Below are 25,123 nucleotides of genomic sequence, written 5' to 3' on the forward strand. Positions count from 1 at the left end.
TCCTATAACAATGTAGTTAAGACTCTAGAAACTGCAATTAAATACATTGACCAACAAGAAGCTACAGAAATCAAAATAATGATGCTGCAAAGATAGCGAGACTTGGCAGCGAAGAAACGGCACTCGTCAGGAAAGCAGACTGCAATTCAAAATTTATTTAAAGCAACATAGAAACAGTACTTAAAAAGTTCATGCAACTTCAGAATATCCTGTAATTGCAAGTTAATTTTTTCTGTTGTTTTGTTGTAAAACATGATTATTAGTTTCGTAATATGCAAAATTCGACCATAGTTTGACGTTTAATAGGCTTTTCCTTAACACCTCCCTATTATCCGACATTTTTGCTTATCCAACATTCCGCCGGCCTGTTTGGTGTTATGGATAACAAGTCAGACTCTACTGCATATGGGGAAAAAATTAAACTTGCATGTACATAGACAACACAAACAAGAGCAATTTTTTTAAACTAAAAAATATATTTTTTAAATCTTTACAGAGAAAAATAAGAAAAATTATGTTTTCCATACATGAATGCTCCAAAGCATTATTCTGCTATGAGCCCTCAGCTGACTGAGAATATTCTGTCGTAAAAATTCCTTTACTGTGCTTCCTATTTTTGTCCAGAGATTGTTCTATGCCGTACGACACAGTTTTCTGCACATTCTGCTTTGGGGCATAAATGATACCAAATACATTCTGAACGTCTTGCAAACTACTTTAGCAGATTGGAGCATATTACTAATTAGACACAACTATTGTTTTTTCCTTTTTGAATGCAATACTACTCTGTATCCGCTCCTACTCTCAAGGGGGAAAAAGGATATAACACCTTAAACATATCTCTTTGAAGGGACTAAATATTTTCAATGCATTACAATGTGGCACTAGGGTTCCCTTGATTAATAAACAGAGGAATTATTTTCTGTGTAAAGCCTTGAATTGTACGCCCTAACTGCTGATTCAAAATAATAATAGATAAATCAAAACATAAATATCATTAGGCTTTCAATGTTATTTTTTGTATTAAAATTTTGAGTCTGTTAGTTTTTTAATAAAACTCATTAAATCTGTGAAAGAATACAAAATCCATTAATTGTGCAAGAAACAATTTTGTCAATAAAATTTGTTTTATTTAGTTGATACTGAATGGCTCTTTGGTTGTACATTAAGTGAATTAAGATCTCTACATCATATTTGTGATACTGAGTTGCCACCGTTCATTCACTTTAATGTGGAGCGGCCTTATGATTAAAAGCACTTTTCTCTAAAAAAAAGTTAATCCATGAAGTTAATTTGGACTCAATGACCCTTCATCTTATATATAAATGTGAAAGTATGTATGTATGTATGTATGTATGTATGTATGCTCTTTATACAAATCTACAGTTTTAGACCGATCGTCGCCAGATTTTGCATATATACCAAACAGGACCGGGATTGAGCCGTAGGCTACTTTAAAAGTTCGTCAGAGCTGGGCAAATGCCCGAAATGGGCAAAAAACTGTCGGGCAACAATGGTTTTGGGGGCCTCAACAATCACTTTCGGAACGTTTACTTTGGTTACCGTGGTTCCCAACAATGCGTTTCAGACGTGTATATGTCTTTACAATGGTTTGTCAAATCTTTAACGCCGCCATCATTACAGTTTATTCCTTTATAATGGTTTGGCTCTTTTCCAATACTCCCAGTAATTAAAAAAAAACCCTGGAAGCGCCAGATATTTTTGCTTGCATGTATACAGGGTGTCCTGTAAGTGCTAATGTGGCCTTTATCTCATCAACCACCCATCGTTGAGGTATAGTTTCAATTTAAAAAGTGCTTAAAAGGAGTTTGAATAATATTCGCTGCAGAAGCTGGACATATGGCGTCACTAACAACAGAGAACAACAACTACGGCGATAAAACTGGGAATAAAAATGTTCAACGCCAGCTGATGAACTCAATGCTTGCCTCAAATCATCAGCACTCTACTTCACCAAACACCAACTCTGGCCATATCGCTACATTGCAATTTACTGCCATTAGTGAGATGGGTTGGAAGTGAAGGTGGTGTGCTGTCTATCGGTGGTCGCCTCGAGTTTGTTAGGACATCAACACTCTGGCATGAAGCTAAAAAATTATCATTATCCACCAACATGCGAGCTCAACTGCAAAATGACTCAGCACTGCTATCATTTTCACATCAGTTGATCAAACTTGGCAATGGAAGAATTCCCGTAGACCCAAGCACTAGACTGATAACGTTCCCAACTGGATTTTGCCAGTTATTATATATATAAACTCAGTTCAAGAACTTGCAGACCACGTTTTCCCAAACATTCAACGAAATCACCGAAACCATGAGTGGCTTTGTGAGAGTGCGATTCTGGCACCGAAAAATGGCAGTGTGAACAAGATCAACGGAAAAATCCTAAAAATTATTTCGGGAGACTCCACATCTTACAAATCGGTTGACACTGTCACAGACACAGCGCAGACAGTTCTGTATCCTGCAGAATGTCTGAACTCTTTGGATATTCCGGGTGTGCCACCACACAACTTGACCCTCAAAGTCGGAGCACCTATAATGATTTTGAGAAATTTGGAAACACCAATGCTCTGCAATAGCAACAGACTCTGCGTGAAGAAATTGCACAATTACATCATCGAAGCAACGATTCTAACTGGATGTGCCAAAAGAAGACGTCTTCATTCCACGTACCCCAATTATCACTGGAGAAATGTCATTCACTTTCAAGCGATTACAGTTCCCGATTCGTTTAGCTTTTGCCATGACAATCAACAAAGCGCAAGGCCAGTCGTTAGGCCAGTGGCAGGTATCAACTTACTTGAGCCCTGTTTTTCACACGGACACCTTTTCGTCGCCTGTTCGCGTGTTGGTAATAGCAAAAATTTGTACATCTACACACCAGATGGAAAAAGAAAAAGTATTGTGTATCCACAAGCGATTGCCTGAAGATTTTAATTAAAATATTTAAAAATAAAAGTAATTTTTTCTTACTTGATGCAGAAATTTTTTTGATTAAGAAGTAATTAATAAGCTATACATTTTTTACGGGGCGGGCAACGTCGCCGGGTATCAGCTAGTCTTATATATAAATGTGAAAGTATGTATGTATGCTCTTTATACAAATCTACAGTTTTAGACCGATCGTCGCCAGATTTTGCATATATACCAAACAGGTCCGGGATTGAACCGTAGGCTACTTTAAAAGTTCGTCAGAGCTGGGCAAATGCCCGAAATGGGCGAAAAACTGTCGGGCAACAATGGTTTTGGGGGCCTCAACAATCACTTTCGGAACGTTTACTTTGGTTACCGTGGTTTCCAACAATGCGTTTCAGACGGGAATATATGCCTTTACAATGGTTTGTCACACCTTTAATTCTGTTATTATAACAGTTTACTCCTTTATAACGGTTTGTCACTTTTCCAATCCTTCCAGTAATTGAAGAAAACCCGGGAAGAGTGCCGGGTATTTCTGCTAGCCTATATACAGGGTATCCTGTAAGTGCTAATGCGGCCTTTATCTCATCAACCGCCCATAGTATAGGTATAGTTTCAATTTAGAAAATGCTTAAAACGCGTTTGAATAATATTCGCTGGACATGGGACGTCACTAATAGCAGAGAACAACAACTACGGTGACAAAACTGAGAATAAAAATGTTCAACTCCAGCTGCCAGTCGTTAAATAATTATTAAGGTATACATATATAATTTTTTTACGGGGCGGGCAACGTTGCCGGGTATCAGCTAGTGTCACATAATCACAGTTATAATGTCATATTTTTTACTAGTGGTTTGTTTGTAGTTTATTCATTAATCCTTAATTAAATTTAAGCAATTAGGAGACAAAAAAGCAGTTAGGTGATATGAAAATATGCATTCTTAATGATTAACAAGATTTGCTTCAATTAATAAGCAGTCAGTTAATTTTAATTAAAAAAAATCTGATTTAAATAAAAAAAAACATGATTTTTTCATACCCTGGTTCCACATCAGGGCCATCTTAAGAGCATCATAGACCCCTGGGCAAAATTATTTTTCTGAAACCCCTCTCACATGGTCATGAATTTATGCCTCAATTCACACTTAGGGACTGTTCAAGTATTACGTAAGCAAATTTTTAGCCATTTTTGACCCCCCCTGCCAGCAAAATTTCGTCATCAGCTCTTCCCCTCTGAATTCTAACTCATACTTTCATAAAGGGTGGTTGATGACGTAAGCATTATCCAAACCCCCCCCCCCCCCCCGTCATCAAAAGTCAGCAAATCGGGAACCCCCCCCCCATCAATGATGACGTAATACTTGAATGGCCCCTTACACTCAAAAAATTCAACTAGATATCATTTTCATGAAGCCTCTCTGCACTTGCTGTGTCAGGGTGAGTCCATGAATCAAGACTGCACTGTTTCATATATTAATATTTTATTAAAATTTTATTAAGATATTCACCGTTCCCATAATCTTAAAAAAAGGTTATCATACAAACCACCAGTCAGACATGGAGATAGCTCAAAAAAGTAAAAACCCCTTATGGCTCATCAATTGGATTTAAGCCAGGGTTGGCAGGTTTTGAAATATACCTGAAATATACTTTTCAATATAAAAATTTCCATTGGAAATACACACATTAATTGCATGTAATGTTTAAAGTGACTTTTATACAAAGAATAAATACTTAATATGATTGTAAAATAATTTTCTACTCTCCTCAGAATTATCTTGGACAATATATTTATAAGAAACTCTTATAACTTATTCTTAGTGCAAAAGTACAAATGACTAAGTTTGACTATGATATGGTATATTTACTAGTATTTATAATTCAATGGTCTTCCAACTGATGCTGTATTTTAAACATGCAAAATAATGCTTTGGCTATCAAGTCCTGCTAACTCTGCTTTGATTGAAAATACTCACAACCTAAGTTACAGAATTTTTAGGTCAGAATAAATGTGTTTAATTAATGTAGTGCTGTGCAAGAATATTTAATGTGAAATTAAATTTCAGGCAGATCAGAAAATTTAAAATATCAAAATAAAAGATGTTTTATACTCAGTAAATATAATTCAAAATACAAAACGCTTTCCTCTACATAAAAGTTTTTTTTTTTGTTATTTCATCAGGTTAAAAAAACTACTTGACAATATTGACAATAAGTTTTTGATTGTTTTAATACTGAGTTAGCTTCTGGAGTCAAAAACCTAACCCTGATCCTCTATCAAACATTTCGAATAAACAGGTATAATTCACTTTGTAAATTAAACACAAGTAATTAATACTTTAGATAAAATGGACCACAAAATTATATATTATCTGTTCTAGATTCTTCGTATGTCGAAAAATTCAAAGTTGCTAATCATAATTAATATTTTGTTTTAATTATTGTAATAAATCAGTGTTTAAAAATAAAACATACAGAAAAGTAAGTTTCTCATCTTGTTCAAAATATTATCTAAAAGCATTCATTTAGGTTTTTCATGGTTTAAACCAGTTTTTGATGCTTGTCATGCCAAAAACCATCAAAAACCATCAAAAACTCAACCCTGGTTTAAGCATTATTATAAGAAACAGCCATACCCATGTACGGAAACAGTATAACCATGTTTCTCGTAGGCAATTTTTTTCTACTGCTTATACAAGTGCTATACAGTGATAAATTGGCTAAAAAAGATAATTCATTCCAGAATTGCATTCGTTAGCTGAAACACAATTTCCCATAGGTTTCTATAGAAAATCGTTCAATCTAAAATTCTAATATAAGTTTTATAAAACACCAAGAAGCTTGCCCCAAAGCAGAATATGTAGAAAACTGTGACGCACGTTGCAGAAAAAATCTTGGGAAGAGTTAAAAAAAAGTAAAAAAAAACACCATTATAGGAATTTTGCCGCACAACATTTCTAATCAACTGAGGGCTTATTACAGAACAATGCAAAACATTATTCTTTAGGAGAAGCACTATAAAAAAGACAAACTACAAAGGTTTACACAACTGACTAAAGTGAAAATGAATTCACAAAAGAAAATTCAACTGCCTCCACGAGGAATCAAACCTTCCCCTTTGCAATCAGGGCAAATGCACCAGACCAATACACTACAGGAGCAATGAACATTCTTTTTTTAGAGAATATAAGCATCTCCATATAAGGACCACAAAATTATCGAAGGCTGAACTTATTGGCTAAATGATTGCTGGAATGATGAAAAAAGCTTCACAATTTCATAATGATTCACACTGATTACCAGACCTATTCCTAGGTCAATACAGAGTCACAATTAGACAAGTGACAATTTACACGCAGTTGAGAAACTGAAGACCTTTTTATTTTATACAGTGCAGGCCCCAAAGCAGAATGTTTTTCATTGTTCTGCAATGTCTCCTCGGCTAACTGGAAATGTTCTATATATACAGTAAACATTCCCATAATAATGTTTTCAACAGTTTTCCTTGAAATTCTTCTAGATTGTTCTGCGACGTACATCACAGATTTTAGCATATTCTGCTTTGGGAAGTGCAGGGTGCTTAATGTGATCACAGTGGGACTCTGGGTTTCTAATAACATCAACCGATAGATAACCACCACATTTTAACATTTAAGTCCCAAAAGTAGGAGGGTTTTTTAATACATGAATAATATTATAGATGTATCTTTTCAACTTCTTTTCAAATTTTAAGCCAAAAAATTGGGGGTTTCTTATACACGAGGGTTACCAAGACTGGAATTACACTATAAAAGTTTAATAAAATTCTTTATAAAAGTTGATAGAGTACTTTTACAGTGTAATCCTGGCCTTACACATGTTAAAATAAAATACTCAATTTATTGAAATTTACACAGAGAGTGACTCTGATAATGAGGAATTTCATAATTTCTATGACGTGTGAATAAATATCTTTTTTATAACTTCTTGAAAAATATCTTTGATGAAAATTTTTTCCAGATTTTGAGCCTGAAAAATAAGTAAATCCTTATACATGTTAAAATACTGTATATCGTAAAGAAATATTTAAAAAAATGAATATGATGACCATACATCCCATTTAATTGAACAGGGTTATAAAAAGGCAAAAAATCTGTTTTTCTTTTTCACATAAGATTGTAAAATGTTCAATTGTGCTGTTTCCTAATCTCATATTGTTCTAAAAGAGGTTGTTTTTGCTTCAAACTAAAATCCAGTGTTTATTATTATCATTCAGATGTCAATCGGGAGTTCAATACTGTTTAATGCATGTTACGAAAATTACTATAACTTTTTTAATGTATGGTACCTTCCATAAATTCCCCCCCCCCCCCGAAAAAGTCTTTCAGCAGTTAACTGTGAAACCGAAGGAAACTAGTCAAGAACCGAAAAAAGGCCTTTTTTAACATTACGTTTGTCTCCACTATAGGTCATAAGTGGATACAGACTCCTCTTGAATGGGGGGGGGGGGGCAGATGTCATCCTCCACCCTGCCACTAACACAAAATTCCCACTGAATGAGGGAAGGGGCGATAGCTCCCTCCACCACTCTCCTGTATACACCTATGCAATAGGTAGGCCATTGCAAAAGTAGCTTCATGCATACATGGATTATAGGCGGCTACTAATGCCCAATAAACCAAGAACAAATATTTTTGTAAACAGAGGAGGAAGTATACTCAGTGTTATCTGAAAATATAATTTTGGATAGTAATTTCACTCCTCTCCAAAATTTTAAAAAGTATTTTTTGTAAAACGAGTTTTTTTTAACCAGTGAGAAATAACACTATTAAAAAAAATTACTATCATTTGGAGTATTTTCACTCCTCAACAAAATTTGGAATTGAATTTTGATGTGTGAATTACGCGTCTAGATGTCTTGCAGGTTAATCATAATTTATGAGGGAAAATGGACCTGGTTCCACTTTGAAACGCATAAAAAAAGATGTGGATGGCAAAAAAAATTTATAGCCTAAACAGAAGTCCTGATACCTATAAACAAATTTTTTCCATTATCTGTGATTCTAATAGGCAATGTCCACTGTATTATATACTTAACCCAGTCGAGGGTTCATAGGTGTATCCACAGCCTCCATTTTGTTATGTGGTCTCAGCTCATTTCTCTGTCGCAATGCATGCATATGGAAAAGATAAGTTTTTAAAATGTCCAGATTGATCAGTATAACTATGAGTCTTGCACTGAAAGCATGTGTGCACTGAAAAGATCCAATTCCAGGCTCTTTTTTTTTTATGCACCTTCTCATCTTTCATTTCACACAAAATGGTTCAAAAACTTCTTGACATAAAAATGGAGGTACACCTGAGAAAAGCTTCCTAGGCAGACATAAACTAATCTGGATTGAATGACAGTAATTCCAATGACTGGCATAAAAAGCTGGCTTTTCAGCTCACAATATAGCTGTGTTATGTCGACATATGTGGGGCTTGACAGGTTGCAAGGGGCACATAAAATTTTTTCATGTGCAACTATTAACTTGGGCAAAAGAAATACCCTTGGCTCCTTAAATATTTAGTTGGCAACTAGATCTATTTCTTGATTTGTCAAGCCCTGGCATCCATATCAATGAAAACGTTTGTCGGCGGAGGTAGAAATAGGGTGTAAAAAATCTTTGCTTGCAGAAAAATTTGTAAGGAGATATCATTGTACTAGAATTATTGCAAAAAACTGAGAATAACCCCAATAGTCTATTCCAGGGGTGACCAACTTCTTTCTGTTCGCAGGCCAACATAATGGTCAGCTGTAGCGTCGCGGGCCGCATCAGTGATGTAACTTTGGTGTATAAGCCGCTCTATTATTAATTGAATTAGTTATTAAATTAATCTCATCACTAGAAATAAGGAGTTTGTAAGCAGTTTGTTAATCAAGAAATCTGCTGTCAAAACCGATAGTTCAAAAATAATGATCACAAATTTAATTTTTTCACTATACTTTTACCTTGTTGCGGGCCGCACAAAATCACTTCACGGGCCGCATGCAGCCCGCAGGTCAGCTGTGGCCACCCCTGGTCTATTCTATTTAAATATGATCAAAATTGATGAATTGGATTAAGAGAAAGAGTGTAAGCATAAGCAAAACCAATTCTCAAAAGGATAAAGTACTTACACAGCAAAATTTTCCCCAGCAGCTGCTTCCAACCTTTCTTTCTTTCTTATTATGTTTGCAAGATCACTCATGATTACCTGCAGAGGAATAAAAGAAATTATTTATAAAATCTCTCAATCACTTAACCTTCTCAGGAACGTTTACAAGATATCTCGCCTCCTCAGTACCCTCTGATTTTAGCACTGACAATCTCAGTTATTTGTCACGCCTAAGAGCATGTTTTTTCTCCATCCCGTCCAACCTGTCAGAAAGATAGGGTTTTTTTTATCCCAATCACCAGTAGTATTCCTATAGGAATATATGTACAGTATCAAATTGAAAAATATAGTATTTCTCTTCCTTTGTTCTCGAAGTTTGGGAGGTGGAAAGCACTATCACCTGCATGAAATCTGGAAAAGGTATTCTTGAAAAAGAAATGACAATTTACAGAGGGTTTGGTTATTTCCACTACGCAAGCTACATTGTGGATCAGTGAAACTTTATAAAACCTTTGAAAAGCGTTAAATGGGATTTGTTGTTTAACAAACTAACATGACCACCCAAAGAGAACATCTTCATATGGTTGACACTCTTCCCCAGAAGGATGGACAGTCTCAGAGAAACAACCCAAACAGTCGAAGGAAATCTGGAATGAAAACAGGCCATGAAAATATTGAAATTTTGAATCCTAGCCCATCTTGCACATTGCAAAGGCCTTACATTTTATTATTTGTTAAAAATTCCATAAATAACTTATACTATATAGAATCTGTATCACTGTTAATGCAACACTATCAGTGCCATAATAAATAAAAATTGAATTCGAAATAAAAATTTGGAAGCTCAATAATTTCACTATTAAATAATTTTTTTAATATTAGCATTTCAGCCATTTGATAAACATTAGGTGTGACGTTTATTTTGAATTTCTTTCATTTCATTGGCATATAACATGAACAAATGAAATTTTATTCATTATCTTGATACCAATAGTGCATTGATAAAACCCCATATTTTTTTAGGGACACTATCATTTTCCCTCTATTTTAAAAATATGGTCACCTCAATTATAAGAGCTTAATCACTTTTTGTAGGACAATCTTGAGTGTAAAACACCGATGAGAATCATCTGCAGCCCGATCTAACCACCAGAATAATGCCAAACTTAATAGGGGGAAACTAATGATGACATGGGAAGGATTCAACAAAAAAATAAATAAAATAAAATTCCAAACATCAATACGCCACCAATCAACTATTTTTACAAGGGGACACCAGTATTGATTGGTAAAGGACAATTCTAGGTTATGGTGTCACAGGGAATTTTCCTCTAATAGGATTGTTAATAAATGGAATAGCTTACCTCTGGAGGTGGTAAATTCTAACACAATTTACACGTTTAAAAAGAAATACGATAAACATATTAGGTTAATTGAGAAGCTATCCATTTATGGGCATTGTATAATAGTTTACCATGTATATATATATATATATATATATTGTTTGTAATTACATTTTTAATTGGGTTACTGTATTTTTGAAATATATGACATCCGTATTTGTTATGGGCATCTCTCTCCTCAGCCACCTCATTCAGTATTTTTCCTGTTGTGGCATTTTGTACCACAAAAATTTGATGTTAATGGGGCCAAGGCCAACTCAAATTACTGAAAACTAGGATTATCTAAAAAAAAAATAAAAATCATCTTTTGAAAATGGGGGGGGGGGGGGGGGGCCTATGTGTCCTACTTACTCTTACCCATTTGCTATTGATTCAATGGCTTAGGGCAATCTAAATTGATTTCTTTTGATAAGGCACTTAAGGGCCTTATCACTGGAGCCTGATATGAATATCATTATTATTATTATGTTTACAAAATAAAATTACAATAGAGAAGCCTTTGATTGTTCCATAATTCCACAACTTAGTGACCCAGAATTTTTTTTAATCGCCGAACATTCTCAACATCATAGAATTTAAAGATGTAGTCAAAAATTCACACAATAACCCAAAATTGAACGAAAGTAACACCTGTTGTCCATCACTATGACCGGGTCTGCAACTAGATACTTTGTCGGCTGGGCCAAGAACACATTTTGGGGTCCCTATATAATGTAGAAGGCACAGTTAAATGGTAGATTCAGCACCTCTTCTAGTTCAGCACGATTGCCACAGACCCAACTGCTCCTTTCCCCCTGACTGTGACCACACAGAGGCTGTGGGAACTGCTGCTTTAGACTTGTATACCGAACACAGATATTACAAATTTTCACACATAAAAAAGTTTTTTCATTCCCCCTGTGAATTTCACACTGCTTATCCATGCTTTTATTAAGACAGTACAGATATAACAGATTTCATGTATGACAAATATTTTTCACTGTTTTTTTTCCTGACTTTGTTATAAGCTGGTTGAAGTGTATTTATTTTTCAATTCTTTAAACTGGTATTTCCTAAAGTGGGTAAAATATCAGACTTTTCGAGGTGCTGGAATGAACCAGGAAGGCATAGCAGGAGCTACAACATAGGATCCTACTGGTTGGCTAGACAAAGAGAATTGGTAAGATTTTTTTTCAGGAAAAAGAAAAGAAGTAAAACATAAGCGTGAAAGACTGCTTTAGACTAACATTGGAATATTAGCTATAATACCCTGCGCTGTCCAGGTTCTCTCCATATAGTGGCCGCATTAACAAAGTGACAGGCCATTGTAAAGGTATATAGACCTACATTGGATCAAGTTTTACCATCACTAAATTTGATATTGATTTAATTGGTTGTAATTGTTAAAAATTGGCCCTTTCAGTTGACGCTCTAAAAATTTGCCCCTTTCAGTTGCCATCTTCTGCACACACATAATTCACAGAATTCAAGATCTGGCTGGGGCAAATTTTGTTGGCGTTGGGTTCATCAGAGATGCCATTCACACACTATAGCACATCAAATACCCGAAATTTCAGAAAAGGACGCATAAAAATTTGGTTAACACGTCCTCCGGGATGCATTATTTCCTAGTTCAAAGATGATAAAGTATAGAGAAAAAACCTCCCCAACTTTTTTCTTCTTTTCACAGTCTATCACGATCGCATGACCTTGAAAAAGTGGTCTTACTACTTTGTATACTGTACTGTATTGTATTGATATATACGCGGGTTATTGAAGATATTTGGTTGTTTCCCTTAATGAGGGGTCATGAAGAATTTTCAAAGAGAATTTCAGATTTTCTATTCCCCTGCGGATTTTCTCTTTTCCGGTTACATATCAGAAATTATGGTACTTTTGTGGCTATCTGCTGGCATTCAAAGACAGCAGTCTATATGGCATAAATTTGCCTTGTTCTTACAAGATAGTGAATGCACATTTTTTAAAAATTGTAAAGGATTTGAAATGCCTGTTCAAGGTGTAAAACATTTTCCGAGTTTGTTCAGAAAAAAACATGCGAATCTGTAAAAACTCTACCTTGAATATCCAGTTTTGTCATCTAGCTGCTATGTTGTAGTCACCTCATCTCATCACAAAAATCACTACTGTATATGCAGAATCTGCTTTTGGAAAGGCAGAAGGATTTCTTCTACAGAAATTGTGGGTCACTAACACTCAAAAATAATTTTAAATTAACATAGTATAAGACTGTATATTTTCTTCAATATTTTAATTTTCTACAAAAATATTTTTGATTTTTCATTTTCTTGGGGTGGGGGCTCGGGCCCCCTCCCCAAGAAAATGAAACTCCCCAGATTTTGCCTTGGGTGAAAATCCGGGTTTAGAACTCGTGATTGCGCAGTGGTTTTCCAATTTTGAGTTGGCTATTCCTTTGAAAAAAGCTCTGGTTGCCACAACAATCACACAAACCTACAACACAAATATGTATACATTAAACTTCAAATCTATGCCTTACCAACTCGGGGAGAGAAGAGCAGGCGGGTCTGATGTGCCCCCCCCCCCGGCTCTGGACTAGAGATGCGAATTCACTCTTTATAATAGGAACGTTAAGTGGAATCGAATGCATATTTGGTTTAGATCTGTTATATGCGCTACATACCATATGTTAAATTCTTGGTGTTAATGGGCTTCTTTGCAAGCTTTTCCTAATAGAGTAGACAATGAAAGTAAATGAACGTTTCAATAGAACATATTTTTATAAATGAGTTATTTATTTGATTCACAGAGATACCTCCTCCTACCCAGAACATAACCCACCACTATGTCTCAAGGAAGAGATATAAGCAAGTGATCAAAGACAAGTGATCAAAAATTTTTTTTAGAAGGACCCACTTTCACACAAAAAGGACCCAGATATTTTCAATGTCCCGAGACCAAGGTAAATTAGAGTACAGCGGCATCTCTGGTTCGTGGAATAGAAACACAAAATCTAAATGTAATGGAGTGGTAAATCATGTGCCCAATACTTTCTTTAATGGTTCGAGAATTTCTCCTCGCTATGTTCTAGCTTGCTAGAAAAATAATAGACTAAATTTTTTTTCAAATACAGTCTCGCAACACTGAAGATGTTCGGCGAGCAAAAAAACTTCTACGTCGCCAAGGGTTGGCACAAAACCATGGCGAAATTGGAAGTCACCAAATTTGGCACAACCCCACTTATGGAATCTTAGCCTGCAATTTATTCTTCTGTAATTCTCTTTTTTTATAGAAACTAATTGGGAGGTGACGTGTAATAAATACATCACTCTCCTGGCCACGCCCCTGTTTTTGTCACAAAAATCATTTTTTTAGGCCACATTTACAATGTAACTTTTGACACCAAATCGCCACACTAGTCCCAAAAAAATGGTTACTCTTTGGCCAGTTTTGACACTAACTGGTCACTCTTTGGCCAGTTCCGACACTAATTGGTTATTTGGAGCCACTTCTTTGTCACTCATGCCACTTTCAAAATCAAAAAGGCGATTCTTGCATAAATGCTCACGTTTCCATTATTTTTCGCAAAAAATTGTTGTGCAGTAACTATATTGGGACAAGTAATCTCTCTGCAGTGCATTTTCGTTCAGACGCTCATTCACAAATGCATGGCCCATTTCATTATATGCGGGCTCGATATAATAAATTAATGTAAAATAATGATGAATTAAATATAAAATGACACATAAATATGAGATTTAATACCACATAAAGACCTCGATATATAGATACTGCCTAAATACAAAACAAAGTCCGCTTTGTTAAGCTTGGAAATATTAAAATGCAATAGCCAAAACGAAGAAAACCTACTCATAAAAAAGGTACTTTCGAAGCCGATTCCCTACATCAACACCAGACTTGACAGGGAAGATGAAATACAGGAACAAAAAAGTGCGATGTGAGCAAAGCTGTATTTATAAGCTGTATAGATTTAGAAAGCTGTATAAAGATCGAGCCGCTTTGGATGCGAGGGTATCCGCCAGATATCAACAAATGCAAGGCATTAATATATTCTAGAAACCTCTTGTCATTAACCATGGAGCTTATATTACTATATTACTATAGGGGGAGCATCCAGCCACCGCGACGGCTTAGACATCTAATGTAAGGAAATCACGTGACTCGGTGAAAACAAAGTTCGTTTGCCCATAGAAATGTACATTTCGGTCTCTAAGAACTAAGTTGACCATATTCCTTGGAGAGAAATACGGGAAGTGAATTTCCAAATACGGGACATTGCCAATTATTGCCAAAAATGACGCTAAAACCGAACAAAGTTGTCAAATATTGCTGAAGTTACGGAAAAGTCACAATAGCAGGAAATGAAGCATTACTGCAAATTGCAGTGGATTAAAATAAATTTCGCAAAAAAAAAAAAAAAAAAATTGTCGTTGTTTTATGTTTCATGTTGCTTTTTTATCATGCACAGTTTTAGTTTTTGACATGACAAAAGGACATTTTTCTTATTTTTATATTTGTTTTGGCGCAGTTTGACCAAATTGGTCCTTGCGCCAATAAATTTAAAATCCAATCCAAAAAAAAAATTCACCAAGACAATAAAATGTTGGAGATTTATATTCTCATTTATAGTTGTAATTATTATAACGTAATTTATGAGTTGAAAAATAATTTCAATCTTTGATTTCAAGTAGGCTTTTCGTGTAAAATACAGGAAAAACTGGGACACTTTTGCTAGAAAGTCGGGACGGCCAAAAAAAACAGAAAATACCGGGACTGTCCCGGGAAATACAGGATCACAATGGTAACTCTACTAAGAACTCATGTAAAAAAAATGAAAAAAAATATTAAATTTTTTTTTTATTCATTAATACTGGAATCATTTCTTTCATTAATGGTGAAATAATTTTTCCTAAATGCTGAAAAATTTCATCAATTCTTGGATTTTCCTTCATTAATTCTTGGATTTTCCTTCATTAATTCTTGAATTTTCCTTCATTAATTCTTGAATTTTCCTTCATTAATTCTGGAATTATTTCCTTTATTAATTATTATTTCTTTTATTACTTCTGGATTCGTTTCTTTCATTAATGCTGAAATTATTTCTTTCATTGATATTGAAATTATATCTCATTAATTCTGGAATCATCTATTTCAAAAATTTTGGAATTATCACTTTTATCAATCTGAAATTATCTTTCATTAATGCTGGAATGAATTATCGCTTTCAATTATTTTGGAATTATCACTTCATTAATGCTGAAATTACCTCTTTCATCGATTTTGGAATTAACTCTTCCATTAATTCTATAATTTTTATTTCATTAGTTTGGAATTATCCCTTTAATTGATTCTAGAATTTTTCTCCCATTAATTTTTGAATTATCCCTTTTTCTTAATTCATCTGTAATTACTTCTTCCATTAATGCTGAAATTATCGCTTTCCCGTTAAAAAGTCTCGCCACAGAGAGCAACAGTCCTACAACGGTAAATCATTCAACCATAACACTTCACTCATAGTTTGTATAACTGGGGGCAGATGACAGCACTACACATAACAAGCATTACACAGAAACAAACTTTACGTCAGGTTGCACTACACGTACACGCACATTCCCGCATGTACCGATTCGTTGGGGGGTTCAGCGGGGGGGGGGGTGCATGTGTGGTGTAGCAGTAGTAGGTAGGGGCTCGGGGGGGATCCATGATGTTCTTAAGTCAGCCACCTCGTTGGGCAATTTGCCTGTTGTGGCGTTGTATTTGTATTTGTATTTGTATTTATTTTGGAACTGAAATTATGTTTCATTAAAACTAGAATTTTTCTTTCATTAATTCTGAAATTATCTTTCATTAATTCCGAATTATTTTTCATTAATGCTGGAATTATCTTTCATTAATTCCGGAATTATCACTTTCAATAATTTTTAAATTATCAATTTCGTCAATGCTTAAAGTACCTCTTTCATAGATTCTGGAATTATTTTTAATTACTCTCATGAAAGGAATGCCACGGGCGACTCATGAAAGGAATAAATCGAAATTAAAGAAACATGGAAATGAATAATTTTTTCTTTTTTATGGGAGCTACATATATCGAATTTTTTTTTTCTTTTTAAGTTCAAGTTATTAATCCGCCTGTTTGCTTCAAAAAATGCTTGATTAAAGCAGCGGAATTTCTTTAATGTAATTTATATGGGCCCATAATTAATTTCAAAACATCCTAAACTATATGGATTGATGCAATTGGATATTATAAAACAATACGGAGACATTAATTCTCACAGGGACGCCGGAAATCAAAAATGATTGGTATACTACCAATGGATATCGTCCAACTAACTTTCGGTTTCGATATGTGACGTGACCATGCTTACAACAAAAATGTCCCGTTTTTTGGGCTTTTTCGTCGAATTCAAATTCCACATTTTTTCGCCATTCCTCGCTCGAATATTTCTAAAGTTCCAAAGAAAATTTAGAAGTTGTTTAGAAAAATAGGTGGTAATGTAGGTAAAATTTTACTGGGGAGCTATAGCCCCTTCATCCTGCAGTTCTCCGTCTGAATGACTTATTCGTGGAACCCACACCCTAAGGCGGGACTCCTAAGCTGGGATCTTAGACAGGCCACAGACTAGACTTCTCACGGGCCGCTCTATAATATATAATGAATTGATGCAAATCAGCAGCTTCGGAATCCCAACCAAGGCCTTATCCTTAACACCAGGGACGTCGGGAACGTTTTGAACTTGTGGATTCTTGTCTTGTTCTTATAGAGGAAATTTTGATTTCTGAATCAGTTCGGGGGTGGGGGGTTGCTCGAACTGTGTCACAAACTACCGCGGGTGATCGAGCACTCACTGAACCTCCAATTCTGACGTATCTGTTCAAAACGGCTTTGATCCCCCCCCCCCCAACCAATCCAATCAAGTTTTTTTTCCAGAAGAGCATATAAATGGACTTTTCTTTAATTTTCTTATTTAGATATTAATTTTTTTAGTCAATGAAGGTTAAAAAATAAAGTTTATTTTTTTTTTCTTTTTGGGATCAAATGTTATTTAGAAAAATAGGTGGCAATGTAGTTAAAATTTTTCTGGGGAGCTATAGCCCCCACCTCCTTTAACAGGGCCCCTAGACTAGGAACTTTTTCAATTTCTCAAGCCATCGATTTTGGAAGTTCAGTATATTCACGTATTTTTGCTTGCACAATAAAAAAGAAAACAATAAAATGAAAAAAAAAAATTGCCAAAATTCCTTCCGGGGATTGATTATTTCTGGAAATTAATATTCAAATGACAAAAAATCAAATGAAGGGTGAAAAAAGGCTTTTCTCTTCAGATTTTGTTATTCCGCTTCAAATAATCTCAGTGAGAAGTAAGAGGTATTTTTTTTTGCTAGGATGTTTGCTAACGTTATTATTTTTTCGCCAACGATAAATGGCCAGGCCTGACCAACTCTACAAAAACAATCAATCACGAAACAGAATATGACCTTTCTAACATTTTGCCTGTAGATATGGTGAACATGCGATGGTAACCATCGAGCTTATACTGTAAGCTCGTAATTAAGCTCGATGATGGTATTGGCTGTATTACGTAATATTAGCTCGATGATGGCACCTCATGGGGTGGTATATCTAATTTCCCATATTCGTAGGAAAAATTGGTCAAAATTTGTCCAATTGGGAAATTTCTGAACATTTGTCGGAAATTTTGGGTGTTCATCAAACAAAAAAAAAATAAAGAAATGCAGTCCCGTCATTTCCGCGTGCCCCCCCCCCCGGCTTTTGAAAATACGCTAAAAATGGTATATATATATATACACACACATTGAGTACATGTACTTTGCTCCCCTAGAACATGTTTGGCCCCCCCAGTCCCGTCTTAACGCATGGGCCCACCCATGGCCCCCCACAAGGAATGGGCTGACAAGGCTCCGGCCCTGGGAGGATTTTAATCATTTTTTTGTTTTTTCACGCTATTAATTCATCATAAAGGAGGCCCCGTGAAAGTCTGGTCGGAGGGCCCGTAAAAGATCCTATCCTAGGGGGCCCTTCTTCAGGATGTGGGGGCCATGGGCCCACCCGGGCATGGCCCGGGGGCCCCAAGAGGAGAGGGGCCTCGCAAAAATGAGAATTCTCAAAATGCCATGCCCTATCTGGAAAATTCTCTCAAAAACATCACTTGGCCCGAGGCCCATGATGCTCTGAAGACGTCCCCCCCCCCCTCCGGAAAAAGTTGAAATGACGGCCCTGAGAAGAAATTAATGCAGTGAAATAAAGCAATTACTACTTTTCTATTGTAAAATAACTCTATCACGTATTTTCCCCGCTAGATGACAGCACATTTTTGAGAATGAGTGGGGCAAATTTAGTCAAAAGGGAAATTTTTGAGGGAAATTTTGGTGGAAGAGGTTACCATCACCGCCTTTAGGAAATTTTGGCATAAAAACCCAGAAATTACTTTCTCTCGATAGAAAAGTTTTGCAATTTATAGCTTTGTAAATTTTGGATCCAATCATGAAAAAAAAAAGAGAGTAGTCCCAGTAAAAATACGGGATCTATGGTCAATCGAACAAGAAAAAATGAAAAAATAGGGAGGAGAGAATATCTTCAAATGAATCATGTGACACGAGTTGACGAATAGGAAATCAGTCGGAATGTAGCAGTGTACGAGGATGGTTTGTTCAATGGCGTCTCTAACTATGACCGCTTGTTACTTGTTGTGACGCATGAAAACAAGTTGTTTATTAGGATGAAGTCACTGATGGATCCGGTGAAATTACAGTGAAAAGCGAATCGCCAGCCTCGGAAAATATGCTCCGATCGTCGAATGAGAAAATCAATCGGCGATTTATCATGTGATTTCAGTGCTCTTTTTTTTTTTTTTACCTCGCGATGGATTTGTGTTGTCTCAACGGTTTGGGCCCCGAACGCTAACTGGAAATGCGTAGCCATTGTTGTTTGGATGAAATAAATTATCTCATTTAAATTTATAATGGACGCCCAAAACAACTCGGCACTGCAGGGATCTAAGCTTCCTTCGCGCCATACAGTCAAAGGGTACCGTAATTTATTTTAGAATTATATTCCTCCACATATCAACTCTGCACACATACAACACTATCTCGTATATATTACTTATAGAAACCCAATACCTCACGCCTAAGCAATGCCTAAGGCATAACGCGTCAGATTACGAAGTTATAATTATATTTCATGTTTCGCGCCTACTTTATAAATTCAGTTTTTTTCTTCCGCCTAGTCTACGCGAATTTTCAAAGTCCAGCCGGTTAGGCCTAAGATTCAAAAATCACAGTGGAGTACACAGGGATATTACGTTACTAAACTCGATCATAAAAACATGCTAAATGGCGAGTCAGTGATGTGCAACAATTAGATTAGCCGCCGGATTGGTACAAAAAGCTATTTTTACACTGAATAATTATAAAATGGATGGGTTGTATCACTAAATTGTTTGTGTTGATTAAACAAGTAAACAAAAAAAAATGGTACTTCATCATGAGTATAATACAAATTATATAATGAAAAACTATATAAATCACAAACCAATATGCATATGCACAACCATTCAGTGATTGTGTATATGCACAACCATTCAGTGATTGTGTATATGCATGTGCTATGAATAGTTGGATTATAAATAGTAGCTTGCGTATCACTCGTTTCTATGTCCTTACCATTTATCAAGTCTTGCAGGATATTTTTGAAACAGTATGTGAAGCTTTTTTCAAATTTAAAGTTGAATGTAACACAAACTATGTGAAGTATCGAGTTATTGTTCATATGCTATCCTATGAATAGACAGATTATGAATAGGAGCTATTATATTACTCATTCCTATGTCCATAACACAGCATGTTTTTGAAACATTATGCTGTGAAACCTTACAACAATAAATGCTGATACGATATTTCTAAGGATATTTTGAAATCGTTGTAATGATATCCTTTATATTTCGCTCAAAAATCACTATATACACTTCAACAGCTATAGTATAATCTTATTTCTTGAGATTTTTTTCTTTTGCGTAGAAAACGTCTGAAAGCATGGCAAGAAATCACTAAGAGTGAAATAGTCATATTTTCGGACGTCTTTCATGCGAAGAGAAAAAAATCGGCAAAACACGTTACCAAAGAATAATAATAACTATGGCTGTTAAAATGACAAGAAAACTATATAGGGTATAAATCACAAATCTACTGAATGATTTCGCATATGCATATCCTATGAATAGCAAGGTTAAAAGTAGAAGCTGGTGTATCACTCATTTCTATGTTCTCGCAATTTATCAAGTCCTGCAGCATATTTTCAAAACATGATACAGTGAAACTTTGATATAACAATATTCTGTGGGTGGAGAAATTATTATTATTTCGAGAGGCATCATTACGTGCCATCAAATTTATGCTGCTGTTGTTGGAATCTTTTCTAAATCGGCATTGTCAGTACCACAAAAAATGCACTTTTGAGAGAATTCTCTGTAAAATTTTTGATTCGTTTATTAGCAAAATTTAGTTTGACGTATAGCCCCTGCAAAGAGGTTCATTGCAATACACTTTGGTTTATATCGCATTAAAAGTAGCGATACAGAAAACTTAACACTTTTGGTTATCAGGTGGTATCAAATACTGATATTATTAGACATCCTTGGAAGAACTGAAATATGTGACGAGTTTAAAAACATAATGAAGCGAAATGTAAAAAAATCATTGCAGTAGTTTCAAAATTTCCTCAAAAATATTTTTTATCGAGGGATTTATCATAGTAAAAGGTAACGAGAGGAGTGTAACATTAGACTATAGCCAATTCCAAATACAACTTGAAAAAAATATTGTTGTGTAGAGATATTTATTGTTATATTGAGTAATATTATAGGATGTTTTCACTGTATGTGGTATTTTTGGAGATTTTTTTTTTCTTTGGGGGAGGGGGGGGGATAACTTCTGAAAGCATGACAAAAAGTCACTATGAGTAAAACCGAGTCATGCTTTTGAACGTCTTTCATACTAAGAAAGAAATTGGCAAAACACATTACCAAAAAGGAACAATACCCATAGCTGTTAAAATGAAAAAATAATGATAAAAAACGAAGGACAAAAACTGTAACAAACAAAGCAGCATTCTTGGATAAAATAAAGGATCAAGATTTGAAATATAACATTCTAGACTGGATATGGGAGTGAAAATAATAACTAGGGCTCCTTTGCATAATACAACGGAACCCCAAAGCAGAATATGTCGAAATGTGCGACGTACGTCGCAGAACAACCAGTGCTGTGGCAGAACAATCTGGAAGAATTTTAAGAAAAGTGTAGAAAAACGCTATTATGTATATTCGAATTTTTACCACAGAACATTTTCAGTCAGCTGAGGGCTCGTTGCAGAACATCGCAAAACATTCTGCTTTGGGGCAACGGAAGTAGATGACAAAGATAATAGAGCTGACAGAAGAAAAAAATGGCTGACACTCCCCCTCCTCAACACATTTTGTTGTAGTATACAAAATTTTGATTTGGCTAACTATATATACATTTTTTCAGGGTGAAACAGCAAACTGAATTTCATTCATTGATTATTCAATTAGAATTTTTCGCTGCAAATAAATTCTTACAATTGCATTTTAAGAGGGTACAACACCAATTCATGAGAGATGCCAACAACATAAATCTGGCAGTCCATGATGATAATGCTATATTTTGTTTATAACAATATTTTTTCCTGGTCCGCAGAGTATTGTTACATTAAGGTATCCCTATGTATAAAAAATCACCGTAACATTGGGAAAAAATAGATGGTTATTAATTTAGATTGAGAGAGATGATTCACACTGAATGTAAAGTTGTTTTTAGCTGAATTCAAATGAATCGGCAATTATCATCAACGATTTGCATTTACAATGCTTACCATTGCGCTGGACAAATCAAAAAAATCTAGGTGACAAATAATTAAGAAAAAGGTCTGAAATAATGTTTCGACTTTTTTAGTGCATAGTGACACTATTTTATGTTAGCAGATATGCTGTAATAAATTCTAAACATTTTGTCAGTACAAAATGTTTTAGCTGGCAAAACTCTCAGCCTGCAACTAAGTAACTACACAAAGAAAATTTTAGGTGCTAGTACCAAATTTTTAGTCGCCGTGCTTACCGTATTCCTCCACATTGTCTGGCATGTTGTAAAAATTGTGGGACACCAGGTTTTTTGAATGTTGGAGTCTGATTCATTCCTGGCATGTGGGAGAAAAGCGAAGTTTAATAAGGATCACTGAATGCATTCAAAACATTGATATCAATTTACATAAAGTACTGAATGAATTAGCGAATCAGAATAAAACAATTTTTTTTACTATAGCAAACATATTTTGAAAAGAGTTCGATAACAATAATGAAAATTGAGCATTTACAGTGAAACCTTGATATAGAAAAAATAATATTGCTATAGAGGGGGATTATTATTGCATAGAGAGGCAGTATTTTAACATTAGAGTATTAGACATTTCCAAACAAGACTTGAAAAAATATTGTTGTGGAGGGATTTTTATAGCGAGGTTTCGCTGTACTTATTGCTCTGATTCAATTATAATCAACCTAATATGGAACACAAGTACATTGTGGGCATTTTGCATGTTCAGGGATTGTAGAAATATTCAAACTAGTATTGCAAAATGTTTTGCAGAGCAGTTCTTTATTTCTCTGCGTTGCTTATTCTAATTTTACAAACACGATGAAAAACTATGCAATTATAAATGAGAAACAAACATGCTTAGCTTCTAACATTTTAAACAAAAATCTGGATTTACGTCAGGAAAAGCCAAGTATAAAGCTTGAACTATCTCAATGTAGTTGACAAAATAGAATAGATCCTAAAATGCAGAGAAAATAAGGAGAAAGCCTGTCAAATCTGCCTTTTTCAATCAATTCCTAGAGTGCAAATATTTAAAATTATCTGAAATTAGTGACTCGAATTTCCTGGCATGTTGGTCTTCCTTGCTATTTCCGGGCATGCAGCTGATGCGGAGAAATGCAGTATATTATTTTGCACGATCATCTAGTCGTGCACTGAGGGGCTTTGTGCATTTAACAATGTTCCTAACCCTTGGGATTTTTTGCAAAGCGGAAAGTTACAATAGAAATGAATGTAGGTGTCTGAGAGATATTATATCAGCACTCTGTGTAAAAACAGCTAACTATAGCGCCTTGGTGCAAAAACTTGGTTCTATCTCGCAGTTGCAGTTCAAGTCGAAAATGTTATTTACTCGGATCAAATGTACATTTTTTTCTTTCCAAATAAAATTCAATTGGTCCACATTAGAATTGGTGGTAAGGTTAATATACCGTCTCAGTATATGGTATACCTTTTGGCATCAAATTTTTAACTGTGTCACCAACATCACCCATCAAGCATAACAGATTGTACTGAACTGGGTCTGGCGATGAAAAAAAATTGTTTACAATACTTTATCGCCCTAATTGTGTGAACTCTTAATCTTCTTACAGGCATTTTACATAAGTTTTTAAATTATACCTATTTTGTTTTTATATAACTTTAGAATTTTTGCTTCTATTTGTCAACAGTATCAATGCATTTTTCAGGCAAACTTCACCACAGAAGAAGAAGACTGGCAACAAGTTCTTCTCAGCCACAAAGTCCAATAAGAAAGACCCACCAGTAGAAACAAAGTATGATAAAATAATTTTTTAATTCCTTGTGCATTTTGATTCTATTTAATTGTAATCCTTCAGAAAAAATTTCAATGCGACGGGAGAATTGGATGTTATTGAGTAGCCTATAGCAGTGCCTTGCAATTCTCATTTATACTTAGGTTCAAAATGTATAGTGAAACTTTGGTTTACGAGTGATTTGCAAGACAAGCAAAATTTTTTAACTGATTAATGAATGGTGGTAATGTATGGATAATGAGCAAAAGTTTTAAAACTTTTTAACAGATTTTAATTGGATAAATATTTTTCATAATACGAGAAGTGCATATGTCACTTCTAGATGGGCATTAGTCTATACAGGGCTTTGTGTTTTTCACTTTGGCTATCGAGTGACAGCTAAAAGCTGATGGTTCATTTTCTTTTACTGAAGGCAAGTTAAGGCTTAAGGAGTTAAAGACCCAGACTCCAGCATTTTCCATGGATCCTTTTTATTGTTGAAATGAAAAACCGAATTAAAATGGTTATATTACATGCATATGTGTATTGATAAAATCAAATTTATTAATTTTACACATACAGAAAGATTTAACATTAATTTTTTAAAACATATTTACCATGCAGAGGCTATGATGCCTGTACAAATGATATATGGGGGAAAAATGAAACTTGCACGTACGTAGACAACACAAACAAAATAATTTTTAAATTAAAAAATATACATAATTAGTGACAAAGCTAAATTGGATAAATGTTATTGCTCCTCCTTAAAGATCAAAGTAAGAGTCTACATCATCTATTGAAACTAATAATTTTAATAATGATTTTCTAAATGCTGCACGTGTGTGTGAGTATATTCTGTATTTCTAGTTATAATCACTATCCCATGTTATTGTACCATAATTTATAAGTGAATAAAACCATAGTAGGTATAGTTTAGACATACAGACCTTTGTTTGATTTGTTAAGAAGTCACTGATGACTGGAATGACATTTATAGTACAATCC

At 34.9% G+C, this 25,123-nt stretch overlaps 2 protein-coding genes across 8 annotated transcripts in view; one reads left to right on the forward strand and one right to left on the reverse strand.

Moving 5' to 3' along the window:
- LOC149087757 (transcriptional adapter 1-like) overlaps positions 1 to 14,561 on the reverse strand; it is a 47,823-nt gene extending 33,262 nt beyond the window's left edge. For 2 of the 6 annotated variants that reach the window (XM_089231652.1, XM_089231650.1), the window contains exons 1-2: positions 14,295 to 14,561; positions 9,089 to 9,165 (exon numbers count right to left, since the gene is read on the reverse strand). In XM_089231652.1, the coding sequence (XP_089087778.1) occupies positions 9,089 to 9,159 (71 nt within the window). In that variant the 5' untranslated portion in view covers positions 9,160 to 9,165; positions 14,295 to 14,561. Of the gene's footprint in view, positions 1 to 4,491; positions 4,586 to 9,088; positions 9,166 to 13,107; positions 13,136 to 14,294 lie in introns of those variants that run through there. The other 4 variants (XM_089231649.1, XM_089231651.1, XM_089231655.1 and 1 more) reach the window with 4 other exon arrangements.
- A 4,541-nt stretch (positions 14,562 to 19,102) lies between these two features.
- Positions 19,103 to 25,123, forward strand: part of LOC149087758 (bromodomain-containing protein 3-like) — a 110,078-nt gene continuing 104,057 nt past the window's right edge. For both annotated transcript variants that reach the window (XM_089231657.1, XM_089231658.1), the window contains exons 1-2: positions 19,103 to 19,497; positions 24,050 to 24,136. In XM_089231657.1, coding sequence (XP_089087783.1) covers positions 19,433 to 19,497; positions 24,050 to 24,136 — 152 coding nt within the window. In that variant the 5' untranslated portion in view covers positions 19,103 to 19,432. The remainder of the gene's footprint in view (positions 19,498 to 24,049; positions 24,137 to 25,123) is intronic.

Source organism: Pholcus phalangioides, unplaced genomic scaffold (assembly GCF_987345545.1).
Source record: "Pholcus phalangioides strain wild (caught in Gottingen) unplaced genomic scaffold, Ppha-v1.0 ptg000004l_1, whole genome shotgun sequence".
NCBI classification, from domain to species: Eukaryota; Metazoa; Arthropoda; class Arachnida; order Araneae; family Pholcidae; genus Pholcus; species Pholcus phalangioides.